The 13,788-nt window shown below is 37.1% G+C and overlaps 2 protein-coding genes across 2 annotated transcripts; both read left to right on the top strand.

Moving 5' to 3' along the window:
* The first annotated feature begins 815 nt into the window (after positions 1 to 815).
* Positions 816 to 1,241, top strand: LOC123322376. The gene has a single exon (XM_044910321.1). The coding sequence runs from the start codon at positions 816 to 818 to the stop codon at positions 1,239 to 1,241; it is 426 nt and encodes a 141-aa protein (XP_044766256.1).
* Positions 1,242 to 3,408: 2,167 nt separating this feature from the next.
* On the top strand, positions 3,409 to 5,007 carry LOC123322375 (piggyBac transposable element-derived protein 3-like). Its single transcript, XM_044910320.1, has one exon. It carries the CDS (start codon positions 3,409 to 3,411, stop codon positions 5,005 to 5,007), a length of 1,599 nt encoding a protein of 532 aa, XP_044766255.1.
* Positions 5,008 to 13,788: the final 8,781 nt, after the last annotated feature.

Raw genomic sequence — 13,788 nt, 5'->3', positions numbered from 1 at the left:
AGTGACAGCGTTTAATAAAGAAGAAATCGGTATATTTTTTGCTAACCTGAAAAAATTAATGGACGAATATAAATTTTCCCCAGCACGCATATTCAACGCAGATGAAACAGGTATCACCACCGTACAACGTCCAAGCAAAATATATGCGGAAAAAGGACAAAAAAGAGTTGGCTACTTAACAAGTTGGGAAAAGGGCAAAACTACAACAGTTATGTGCTCTTTCATCGCATCCGGAATGTATGTGCCCCCTATGTTCATTTATGCAAGGAAAAGGATGGCTGATCATCTAAAGAATAATGGACCACCCGGTGCTATCTATCGCTGTTCTGACAATGGATGGATAACAGAAGATTTATTCGTTGAATGGTTGAAGCACTTTCAAAATTATGTTAAGAGTTCGAAAGAAGATCCAGTTTAATTATTGCTGGATAATCACTCTAGTCATTGCTCACTAAAGTCTTATAACTTCTGCAGAGAAAAAGGTATTGTTATGTTAACGATTCCACCCCATACATCTCATCGTATTCAACCGCTGGATGTTACGTTTTATGGTCCATTAAAGACAGCATATAACTCAGAATGTGATAAGTTCATGAGGAATCACCCTGGAGAAAAAATTACGCCCAACATCGTTGCGGATTTGTTCAACAGAGCTTTCGGGAGAGTTGCAACTATCGAAAAAGCAACCAAAGGTTTTGAGGTAACAGGAATATTCCCTGTCAACCAGAATGTTTTCACTTCAGAAGATTTCGTACAGGCTGAAAACTTGAAAACTTCAAGCTCGAACGAGGCTCAACCCGTAGAAATAGAAGATAATGGACTCTCAAATTTTCACTACTACTCCCATGAAAACGCTTCTAGAAGAAAAACAAAATGCAAAAGAAGAAAAGCTGCGGAAAAATAATCGTTCTCGGGAAGAATCAAAAATAAGAACTGTGAAAAGACAGGTGTTTAGCAATTTTGCTGATAATAACGTTTCAGAGGAAAAAAATAACAACACTGTCACTAAACAAAAACCAGAGCTCAGGGACAGATCCAAAGTAACCTACAATTTTAATAGCGACGATGAGGACAAAGAAAACTCAGATGTTGAAATCAATGAAGACATCTGTATAATGTGCGGCGAATTCGGAAAAGATAGGGAACTTTGGATAAGGTGTGTCCATTGTTCTGGGTGGGCTCATAAGGCTTGCACCGATGGAGAGGCTAAGAAAATCTTCATTTGCGATTTCTGCCAATGAACAGTTCAATGGCGGCCCCGGCCGATATTACCCCCACGGTGCAGGTAATGCCGGCCACTTAGTAATTTTTTGAAAATTCATTATGTTGCTACTACTTATTTGTACCCTTCTGTTTTTTTTCATAAATTTTGTTTCTGAATGTCTTATCTTTGATTTACACCAACCCGTTTCCTTCTGAATCAATAAACCTTCATGAAATTCCAAATTTTCCTTAGGGGGCCGGTAATCCCCCACTCTCCCCTACTTAAAAATAACGCACGCTGTTCATGGTGGACAAAAATGATATTTTTCATGACAAGAATTGTTCCTTTCAGACGCGGGTTGACGTTAGAGGAGGCTCTCCATATGGCGTACGATGATGATATAGATGCGAGGGGGTAACCACTCTGTGAAAAATGTACATCGATTTCGGAAATCAAGATGATTTCGGAAGATTTCAGATGATTTCGGAGATTTCGGATGATTGCGAATGATTTCGGGAGATTTCGAATGATTGCGTACGATTTCGGATGATTTCGAATGATTTCAAACGACTGCGAATGATTTCGGCGAGAAATTTAGGATTAGTTAGATTAGCTAGATTAGTTAGATTTGTTCTCACTTTGAATGCTTTTGGGGATGAGGAAAAATATCATATCCTTGAAAGGAAAAACATCGACAAACAGCTCAATTTATTTGGGAAATATTGCTTCTTCGAAAATATTGAAATACTGAAAAACGTTTTGAAATTTGAACATATAAATTTGCTGTGAAAAAAAATCCTTATATTTTCCTATCCTACAAGTCCTTCAATATTTTCAAGTTTGTAGGTGTATATTTCGTCGTCCTCTAGACAATGTATCGTAACTGACATTTACAAATTTTATAATATCTTTTATATAACGAGAGTTAGGAAAAGTTCAACAAAATATAAAATTTAATTAGAAAAACGTAACTCAATTTTTAAATTTGTGTCGGATACGATACAATCCTTCCGTATATTTTGAAATATTTGTTTTCCTTAAATCATTCAAGGGAGAGAAAATATGATATTATTATCAAAATGACTGAACCCCTGACAAACAAATTGAAATTAAATATTATGAAAATTTTGACGGCATGCAGACAGGAATTGAATTCTGAAAAAAGTACCACCCAGAGCAGGAGTCGAACCTACGAACCCCTAATTACTACGTCTGCCTGGGTAGCTCAGTTGGGAGAGTGCCTTACCGGTAATCAGGGGGTCGTAGGTTCGACTCCTGCTCTGGGTGGTACTTTTTTCAGAATTCAATTTCTGTCTGCATGCCGTCAAAACTTTCATAGTAGTAAAAAGTATCAGAATTTGAAAATTTATGAAAAACTAAAATGGATCTTCTGTAAAAAAGACAGTGAGCCACGAGAAATATTACTATCTACCAAGTGCCTTTTACTCTTCATAAGTTTTATACAGGGTATTTTTCAGTTTCTACCAAAAACTTCGATTCTTCATAACTTTTGAACGATTGTCATACCTCGGCGAATAAATTTGGGAAAGATGAAACAACCTGGATTATCAGAATTCTGAATTCTTAATATATTGGTTCCTAAAGGTATTAAAAAACAAATTTCCTAAAAAATTATTATAAGATAAGAGATAACCGTTCAAAAGTTAGACGGATCAAAGCTTTTTGTGAAAACCGAAAATCAGCCTGTATAAAACGTTCGATAAAACTTATGGAGAGGAGGCCTTTTCAAATTGTGCACCTGATTGAATATGTACAGTACCTCGTGACTCACCCTGTATAAAGCATAATTCACTTTAGGTATACTTCAGCATCTTGATTAGTCTTTTTGATTTTTTGAAAGAATTCTTTAAATTAATTATGTATTCTTTCCTTAAGTCGAATGTATCCTTACTATTACAATTATTGTAAAGGTCCAGTAATGATTGCAGGATTTCGGTGATGATTTCGGGATTTCGGATGATGATTTCGGGATTTCGGTGTATGATTTCGGGATTTCGGCGATGATTTCGGGATTTCGGATGATGATTTCGGGATTTCGATGATGATTTCGGGATTTCGGGCTAAAAAAGTACATCGATTTCGGAAGTGGTTACCCCCTCGTATAGATGTTAGAAATATTTATTGAGCCCCCCGATTCGAATATTCCCACGGATGAAGATTCCGGAGAGGAAGATAGTGGTTGAATGCTCGATAATCTTCCTGGACGACAACCATCCCAAAAAGCGGAAGTAATTCTGAACCAACCGGTAGCCTCCTGTTCACCCGAACCAGAAGAATTCTTGTTTGAAAGACCCGGGATGAAAGATATCACTTGGTTGAAGGGTGATTTTGAAGAAATGCCTAAACAATTTCCTCAGCCAGATTACACTAGATATGACAACATGAGTTACATCGATATTTTTGAATCTTTTTTGGATGAAGATATAATACAACTACTTGTTGATGAATCGAATAAATATGCACTTTTCTGCAACAAACCTCATCCGAATATAAGTGAAGATGAAATGAAATGCGTTATTGCAATTCTGATAGTAACAGGCTATAATGAATTACCTGGAAGCGAGCCTGGAAGAGACTATTACTGGGATTCGAAAGCAGATATGAAAAATGCGTTAGTATGTGATTCTATGAGGCGGGACAGATTCAGGCAGATCAAATATTTGCATTGTAGCGACAATACAAAACCCCATTTGGAAGATAAAATGTGGAAACTACGTCCACTCATGGACCTTTTGAAACGTAAGTTCATCGATAATTGGATTCCTGAGCAACAGTTGGATTATGACGAATCCATGATCAAATATTTTGGAAAGCATTCCTGTAAACAGCTTATACGTGGGAAACCCATCAGGTTTGGATACAAGATGTGGTGTCTCAATTCCACTTCTGGCTACCTTGTCAATTTCGATTTGTACCAAGGCAAAAATCCACGTGGGAATTCTAAATATGAGGTCCAATTCGGAAAATGTGCTGCCCCTTTGATAAATATGATCGATGAATTTCCAGAACATTGCAAACATCTTCCAATCAAGTTTTATTTCGATAATCTTTCCACAAGTTTTAATTTGCTATATTATCTAAAACAGAAAGGTTATGATGGAACCGGCACGATGAGAGAGAATAGAATTCCCAAAAGTTGCAACTTACCCCCAAAAAAAGTAATGAGTAAAACGAAAAAGAGGGGAGACTTAGTCAGTGCTATTGACAGAGAAGATGGAATTCTGATCACTAAATGGATGGATAATAATGTAGTCATAGTAGCATCTACATGTCATGGTATCAATCCAGTTACTCAGGCCAAGAGATATTCTCAATCAGAGAAAAAAATCATCCAGGTATCCCAACCAAAACTTATAACAGAGTACAATGAATGCATGGGTGGCACAGATTTTATGGACCAACAAATTTCCAGGTACAGAATCTCTTTACGTAGAAAAAAGTGGTGCAGGTCAATATTCACTTGGCTCCTTGATGCAGCTGTAGTGAACGCTTGGATCACATCTAAAAGATGCAAACATCTTCCACCACTAAGTCAACTAGAATTTAGGAGAGAAATAGCCCAAGCATATCTCTCCAAATTTGGCTCAGTACCTAAGGGAGCAGGGAGACCTTCTACAACTGGGTCAAGTACCTCAAATAACAGAGTATCTGACAATTTGAGATATGACAGGATGGATCATTTACTCACCACCATCCCCAATAATAAGAGACGTCGTTGCGCTGAGGAAGGATGTACATCCAGTGTACGTTTCATGTGCCTAAAATGTGATGTGGGACTCTGATTGGAGTGTAATGTCAAATTCCATAGAAAGTGAACATGACCTAAATTTTTGTATCCCTAAAACTGCTAGCGTTACTTATATATAACATTATTTTTTGTGAGAAATATATTATTTTTTTTAAAACTGCTTGAATTAAAGTTGTTCAATAAACCTTTTCAAATAAGAATTTCAGAGATATACTTGTATTACAAAGAAAAAAATAATTCCGCCCTTAGAGGGTTAAAGTGATCTACAGACCAGGCTAAACAAACATAGCCGACCCTCTCTCTAGGTTGTGCGTCAGCAATAATAGGAAAGCATTCGACAGCGAAGAAAATATATATCAAATATTAGAATATTCTCGACCTGTGGCTGTAACCCTATCTGACATCAAGAGGTACTCAGAAACAGATGAAGAAATAAAGACAGTTTACAGGTGGATTTACAACAACGAGATGCATGACTCGATCAAGTCATACCAACCCTCGTACCAACCATTTCGAACTATGTTTTTAAGAAAACATTTTACTGAGAGGGAACAAAATAGTTATACCACCCAGTTTACGTCACACCGTACTTAGTGCTGCACACGAAGGACATCCAGGAATTGTAGGTATGAAGAACCGGCTAAGAACAAAAGTTTGGTGGCCTAAAATAGATTCAGATGCCGAAAAAGTCGTTCGAAGCTGTAAAGGATGCACATTATTAGTGTCGGCACCGAATCCACCGGAACCATTGAAACGGCGACTGCTTCCATCGGAAGCATGGGTAGATGTAGCAGTAGATTTTCTTGGACCTTTACCAAGCGGCCACTACTTATTCGTGATTATAGACTACTTCAGTAGATACAAGGAAATAAAAATCATGACAACGATTAATGGAAAAAATACCGTCAATACACTGAAAGAGATTTTTTCTCGGCTCGGATTCCCAAAATCTATAACGAGTGATAATGGGAAATAGTTTGTATGTGAAGAAATGAAAGAATTCTGCAAAGAAGCAGGAATTAAATTATTCAACACCATTCCTTATTGGCCACAACAGAACGGTGAAGTTGAACGCCAAAACAGAAACATTCTAAAAAGGCTTAAATAAGTCAAGCGATGAAAACAGATTGGAAACAAAATCTTCTAGATTATATGATTATGTACAATTCGACCCCGCATTCCACGACAGGAAAAACACCAGCCGAACTATTTTTTCGTAGACAATTTCGAGATAAAATCCCATCTATAACAACAACTCATGAAAACGATATCTCCACTGAAGAAAATGAACGGGAAAACTTATAATGACAATAAGCGCAAAGCTCAAGAGAGCCCTTTAGTACTTGGAGACAAAGTATATTTAAGCAGTGTAGTCAAAGAAAACAAACTCACACCAAACCTCAATGGGACGCCCTATACCGTCATGAAAAAAGATGGAAGCGATGTTCAAGTTCGGAATGACGAAACGGGGCAGGAGTTCCGAAGAAATGTAGTTCACCTGAAAAGGGTAGAGGGAGACTGGAAAGTCGTATCAAAAGAACAAGATGAAAATGGAAATTGAATCTTTCGTCAAATTAATATAAATTTACCAAAATATGATTTGAATGGTTATACTGTGAAATGTTTATTGTTAACTTGTATATAGAGATTGTTAATTTATGTATTAAATTTATTGTTATTATATTGTCCGATTTTTAAAACGACTGATACTAGCCGTGCTAAAAGTCATTCAGTATGGATTCAAACAGCGAATTTCAGCAACCACCCACTACCGAGATAGAACGGAAACCTAATAAGAAGACAGGGAGCGGTTCTCGAGCCAAGCGAACTGAAGCATTCCGCAAGAAGAAGAACGCGGAGACGGACGACGCTATAATGGCAGGAATCTTTTCACGTCTGAAGATAAAGGACCCGACTACTCTCATAACGATACCCCTTGCACGTGACGTACATCCTGTCACAGTACCCATAGGATTTAGACACCTCCCTGAGTATGTTGACCGAGTTTGGGATTGTATGGAGGCCATTGGCACCCGTCCTTTTGCCACGCTAAACACCCCGGAGAACAAGGCTATTTTCAAGAAAGGCATGCTTATTCTGTCAGAAGTCAAGTTGTGCTACGCCCAACGAGCACACGTCGATAAACCTGATGAGGATTTGCCAGCCCGACGATTATACACACTGGAGGAGCTTAACGATTTCAATTCGATGGCCACAGTTATGCCTTATCCCCTTGCCATGTATCTTGAATGCATAGGCAACACCAGCGAAGGAAAACTCATTGTCACACCACTACTTGCGGAAATGGAGGATGCCAATTTATCTGGTGCATTGACATTTGCACCCAGGCAGTTACTACCATTACTTCGGATCCTGAAAAGTGGAGTACCCATCAACGGTGATGTACAACAGGTAGCACGAGCATTGGACATGCTTCCTCTGATTGAGTGGGAACCATTTACCATGGGACCCGTCCCACCAGACCAGCCAGACAATATGGTGCGGCTGAGTGAAGGATCAAGTAACTTCTGGTTATCAGGAGAGACTGGCTCAGAGAAGATAAAGTGGAGCGATGAAGAGCATAGAATGTTTTTGAAGATTGTCAGATCATTATCTTCGAAGAAAAATTTCAACATCGCTATGGACCTCTCATCTGGTCAAGGATCAATGGCTCAGACCATTCAGGTCATTGATTGGACCATTGATGACTCTACTAACTGGTTCTCAATGACGGACACCACTGAGTTTGATCAGAAGCTTGGCGTCGCATTCGGTTTCTCAGACCTAGAAGCACGCGTTGTAAACCTCTCGAGGTATAGAGGGCACTACTCAACCGCCTACTGGCGAGGTGAGCTGACACCACGGCGAGTGATGAACTCCATCATGAGCTCGATTGAGTAAGGAACCACCCCTCACGGCTAATCCCCGGTGTATAAATATAGGTTGATGCATTTTACCAACTATTATACAGAACTTAGATTCAATGATACCCCCACACAAACAACAAACAATCCTGAACAAATGGATGTGGATAATAGATCCAATGTACCATCAACATCTACTGCTAATACAACAACACAAACTTCATTAACCAATCAACTAAAAAACAACCAGCACAAAACTGCATACAAAAATTTTTCTCCAAGGATGAATGAAGTTAAAAACATGGAATATTCGCATCTGTTTTACATTATTCCCGAAAACAACAATATCGACAGAATACAAATGTCAAAAAGCTGGAGTTCCAAATTCCCAAATGCTGATGATGTTATATTGAAGACAAAACTAGGCTTTCTACTGAAATCAAATACGGAAAAGACAGCTCTCGAAAAAGCACTACATGAATTCAAAAATGAAAAGAAAATTGCCGACTTCAAAGAAACCAAGAATCAAACCCAGAAAAGGGAAAGAAAAGAGCCACAGCAAACATATTCCATAGTCATTGCAGCGGTGGAAAAAAGCATCAAAGATGAAGAAATTTCGCAACGGCTAAATACATTGGGAATACAACATCGATACTGCAAAAGAATAGTGTCAAGAACTTACGGTAGTCCCACAGGTTACATACGAATTATCACAGGAGATATTAAATCATTCGAAACACTTCTGAATAATGGGCTATTTTATATGAACCGGCACTACATGGTATTTCCCAGTCATCCCCCTGATCCAACACCAGTTCCATGCAGTAAATGCCTACAGTTTGATCATACTACAGAAAACTGTAAAAGTCTACCAAAGTGCTCCAAATGCCAAGGAGCCCACAAAATGAACCAATGCACTTCCAATAACACCCCAAAATGTGTGGCCTGTAATGCAGAGGATCATTTGGCATGGTCCTTAAAGTGCCCCAAGCACCCCAAAAAACCTATAGAAGGCATCCCGAATGTTAACATCAAATCAATAAATAGAAAAACCAGGGAAATTGAGGACTTGGCAAAAAAAAGGACTAGAATTCATGCACCTATATCCATTCACGACGATATCATACATACATATTGTCGAAAGTTAAACAAACCCAAAAACTTGAACAGGAACGAGCTATTAATGAAAATGAAGAAAAGGTTCATCAACCAGTACAACATTGATACAACTGTGGTCTTTACCGGTAACAGATTCTACATTCTTATGTTCGACCTAGATGATACTGATGAGCCCTCTCCAACAGAACCCTTATACTCCAATGATAATATTCAAGTTCACATCGATGGTTAAATTACTTTACAGCAATATTAACAGCTACATCCCCAAAAAACACATAATTAATCACTTTATTGAGCAAAATGAAATATCTTGTGCCATGTTTGTAGAGGCAAAAATCCATGAGACGAGTTCAACAAATTACAGAAATTGGACAACAATTCAACGAATAGGACATGTGATACAGAACACAAGGGGTGGAAGCATAGTACAGTGTAGCCCTAACATCAAATGTGGCAAAGCAAATCCACCAGTGATCAATAACCCTTTAAACGAGGTGACGCATTTCACTATCCCTTTTAAAGAGGAAAAATTGCATATTTTCCTAACTTATATACATCCCACTGCCAAAATAGAGGAAACTATTTTCATAAAAGCGTCCCAGTACAAGTATGCCATTATTATTGGAGACTTCAATGTGAATAGAGCTAAGAACAAGCAGATCAATAGTTTTTTGGAAAGTGGGCAATTTTCCAAGGCTTTAACGGATGCAACGTTTTTGATGGGAAACGTTGAGAGTACTCCTGATTTAGTACTATTTTCCACCAACATTAAGCAAAATATCAAGAAAATACAATTGACACCTGATCTTGGTGCCAACCATTTAGCGATGATTTTGGAAATAGATATGAACATAGATCCAATGGAAACGAATATCAAACAAATATCAAATTATAAAAAATCCAACATTGATGAGATCAACAAAGAATTAGAAAAATTTATAGAAATAAATAAAAATAACCCAATAAACGAAAACCATGTTGAGTCTTTCAATAGCTTGCTATCGGAAACCATCAAAAAGCATACCCCAATGATCTCGATCCACCCATACATTCATGAACTTCCCCCATATATTATAAAGCTAATAAAACAAAAAAGAAAGATATATAGGGAATATTGCAGAAATAAACTTCCAGAAGTCAAAAAATCACTGAATGAGCTCAATAGAAATGTAAACAAAATGATTCAACAATATAAGGAGCACAAGTGGACAGAAGCCTGCGGCAGAATAAATGAATCTAAAGGGAAGACTTTCTATCATGAAATCAACAAGCTAACTAAATACAAAAAATACACACAAATTCCCACATTAATAGAAAATAACACTGAATACAAAACTGACCAGGAAAAGGTTGATTTGTTTGCTAGCCACTACAAGAACATATTCACATTTGACAAAGAAGGCAATTTCGATAGAAATACTTATGATGAAGTGAATGCTTGGTATGAGGAATTTTTCAAAAACAGTAATACAGTTGAGGCTGAAAAGATTGAAATAAATGAAGCAGACTACTACCTAATACTGCAGAAAACAAAAAATAGTGCACCTGGGCCAGACAACATACCATGGATCATAGTGAAAGCACTAAACGAAAAAATACACAAACATCTAATGAGTATTTATGAATACTGTCTGAATAACTCTATATTCCCAGAAATATGGAAAAAAGGTCTTATAATTAATATACACAAAACGAGTTCAGACTCGAGCAAGGTTACCAATTATAGGCCAATAACTTTGTTGCCCGTGCTGGGAAAGCTTTATGAGAAAATAATTAAATCCATACTGGAAAAACATTTAAACAAGTACATTCCCAATTACCAATTTGGCTTCAAGGAAAGGAATTCAACAAACCACCCACTAACAATATTGGTTTCAAATGTACAAAATGCTACTCTCAGTAAACTGAAAACTTCAGCATTGTGTTTGGACATACAAAAAGCATTCGACAGCATGTGGCACAAGGGACTACTTTTCAAACTGAACAAGATAAAATGCCCTGCTATCTTAATAAAACTCTGCAAGCAGTTCCTGGAAAACAGAAAGCTGACGGTCAAAATAAACAACTCATTTTCAACATCTTTCTCTCCAGAGCAAGGAACACCACAAGGATCTCCACTTTCCACAACACTATACAAATTCTATGGTTATGACATCTACCCTAAGACCACAAAGAAAAAATACATATTGCAATTTGCGGACGACACAACGTTGATTGTTCACGAAAAATCTCTAGAGACTTGCATGCAAGCACTACAGCTTCTGGTAAATGACATTACCAAATGGTTCTTTAAATGGAGACTAACACCTAACCCAGCCAAATCACAACTCATAATCTTCGATCACATAATTTCTCAAGGATCCCCACATATAATCATTAATGGTACGTCTGTAACACCATCCCCATCAATAAAATACTTGGGAGTCCAAATCGATAACAGGTACAATTTCAACAGACACACAAAATTAATTAAAAAAAAGACCATATCTAGAGCGAAATATTTTGCAAAGCTAACCTATAAGAAACAGGGTATCAACATAAAGAGTGCCACAAAAATATATAAAACTATATGTCGACCCTTACTGGAATATGCCCATCCACTGTTTGCCAATTGCAAAGCCCCAGCAATTAAAAATCTGGAGGTGGCAGAAACGACAGCACTGAGGACCATCACTAGAATGAGGCACCCAAACAATGTTCTGCATAATCCCCCAAACCACCTGCTTTTCTCAGCAACAGGAATTGAGCCAATCAAGGAGAGGATCAATAGGCTAAATAAAAAATTTTATTCTAGATTGATAGAGTTAGAAGAAGTGATCCCCCAATATCATAAAGATGTAAACATTTCAACTAGAAAACACCCAACAGAGACTCTAATAAACAAATTAAGTAATGTTTTATGTTAATATATAATTGTAATATTTTTATATATTAAAGTGTAAATTTATAGGCTGAAGGACCTCAGGTCGATGGCCAATTGCTTATATGCTTATATTTGCAATAAACGACTGTTACTACTACTACTACTACTACTATATTGTAATTACAAGGACATTCTGATATAATTTAGGTTGGCTGAATCAATTATATTTGCTTAATTTTCAAAATATATCTGATATAAAACTATTTATATATTAAGTACATAGTAGATAATTAATTGAAGTTTAATAGTGGTTGTATAATGTAAAAAATTAATTATTAGATAACAAAAGTAAATTGTTCACAAGGAAGAGATGTAGTGTATGACTAATAGTTGTATAATACCATGATGATGAATAAACACGTTATAACTCTGCATCGGCAGTCTGGAGAGAGATCTCGAGGTGGACGAGCGATATCGATACGAACGAAATGTTTCATTTACTCCTTTTCCTATTCAATATATTGATCAGTAGTAATAGTAAATACTACAGTTTGTATCCCTGTATTTTCTAAATAAATAAATAAATAAATCGTAAGCTTATACCCAGTCAAATAGAAGCAATGATTCATACGAGGATTCATATTTCAATCATGCATGTAGTTAAAGATAAATATGTTGTGAAAGTATATTTTATTTTCAAATCATCACATTTATAAAGAGAAAAAAAAAGCAATGTTGAAATGAAACATCTAAGGTGAACATTTTAAACAGAACCACTACTGTAAAACGGGGCGACTTGAAAACACCGGGGCGGCTTGAAAAATTTTGCTCTTTCTGGTTAAAACAGATGCTGCGCTCTGGTGGTCGAAATTTCAATGTTCAAATAAGGCGGTATCTATGCCTAACATGCTTCCTAGAATTTATGTTGCGGTACGAGTTGTTTACGTTTTGTGATTGTGTTGTGCATCGCAAAAAAAAGGTGATTTTTGTATTTTTTTTTAACCTGCAAACTTCCCATTGTTCAGAACTCCCTAAAAAGTCTGGACTAGCGCCGTATTTTTTTTATGGTCACTTATTTATTGGACAATTGCACTATAACCTAAAAGTCTAATTTATCTCTCTTGTTTGTAAGTGGCGTATCATTTTATTTTTGTGTGTAATTTCAGGGGCGACTTGAAAAATGGTGCGTACATACAAAAGAAAGCCGGGAAGTCGGAAATATCGGGACTATAGCGAAGATACCCTTCAGCGGGTACTACAGCTACATCAGCAAGGTGAAAACTTAAAGGATTTAAGTGAGGAATATGAAATTCCTTTTATAACTTTATATAGAAAAGCTAAAGGGCTACATACAAAATCAATTGGAGGTCAAACTGCAATGTCGATCGAAGAGGAAAACTACCTGGTTCGATATATATCTATTGCAGCGGACTGGGGTTATCCCTGTGATTCAAACGACATAAAAGAAATAGTAAAATCCTACTTGGACAGAAGTGGAAAACAATTGCCACAATTTCGCGACAACAGGCCTGGCGAAACCTGGCTGCAAAAGTTTCTAAATCGACATAAAGAGCAGCTGACCAAAAGACTGTCTCAATCAATCAAGGAAAGTAGAGCCAAAGTTTGCCCTGATAGTATTAATAAATATTTCGACCACTTATCAGAAAGTCTAAAAGATGTTCAACCCAACGCGATAGAAAATACCGCTGTGAAGTTGGCAGACTGTTTCCAGCAGACTGTTTGACGGAAATAGCCGAACGCTTGGACCAGTGGCGCACGGTCGCAAATACATTTCTCATGCGAATGTAACGGAATTCTTAGTTTTTTTTTTCACAGAAATAAATGCGGCGGAGCTTTAACATATTAAATATGGTGAAACGAATATTCCATGAACAAATTGCGAACTTCGGAGGGACAGTGGGTGAAAAGTTGAACACTTAATATTAGGTTTTTTTTACGAGGAAAACGG

This window comes from Coccinella septempunctata, chromosome X, assembly GCF_907165205.1.
Source record: "Coccinella septempunctata chromosome X, icCocSept1.1, whole genome shotgun sequence".
In the NCBI taxonomy this organism is placed as follows: domain Eukaryota; kingdom Metazoa; phylum Arthropoda; class Insecta; order Coleoptera; family Coccinellidae; genus Coccinella; species Coccinella septempunctata.
The sequence above is the reverse complement of the archived record's forward strand: the minus strand, read 5'-3'. Positions and strand labels throughout refer to the sequence as shown.

Coding starts and splice junctions, on each gene's coding strand:
- LOC123322375 (XM_044910320.1), top strand. CDS start 3,409: ATGCTCGATAATCTTCCTGGACGACAACCATCCCAAAAAGCGGAAGTA.
- LOC123322376 (XM_044910321.1), top strand. CDS start 816: ATGGACTCTCAAATTTTCACTACTACTCCCATGAAAACGCTTCTAGAA.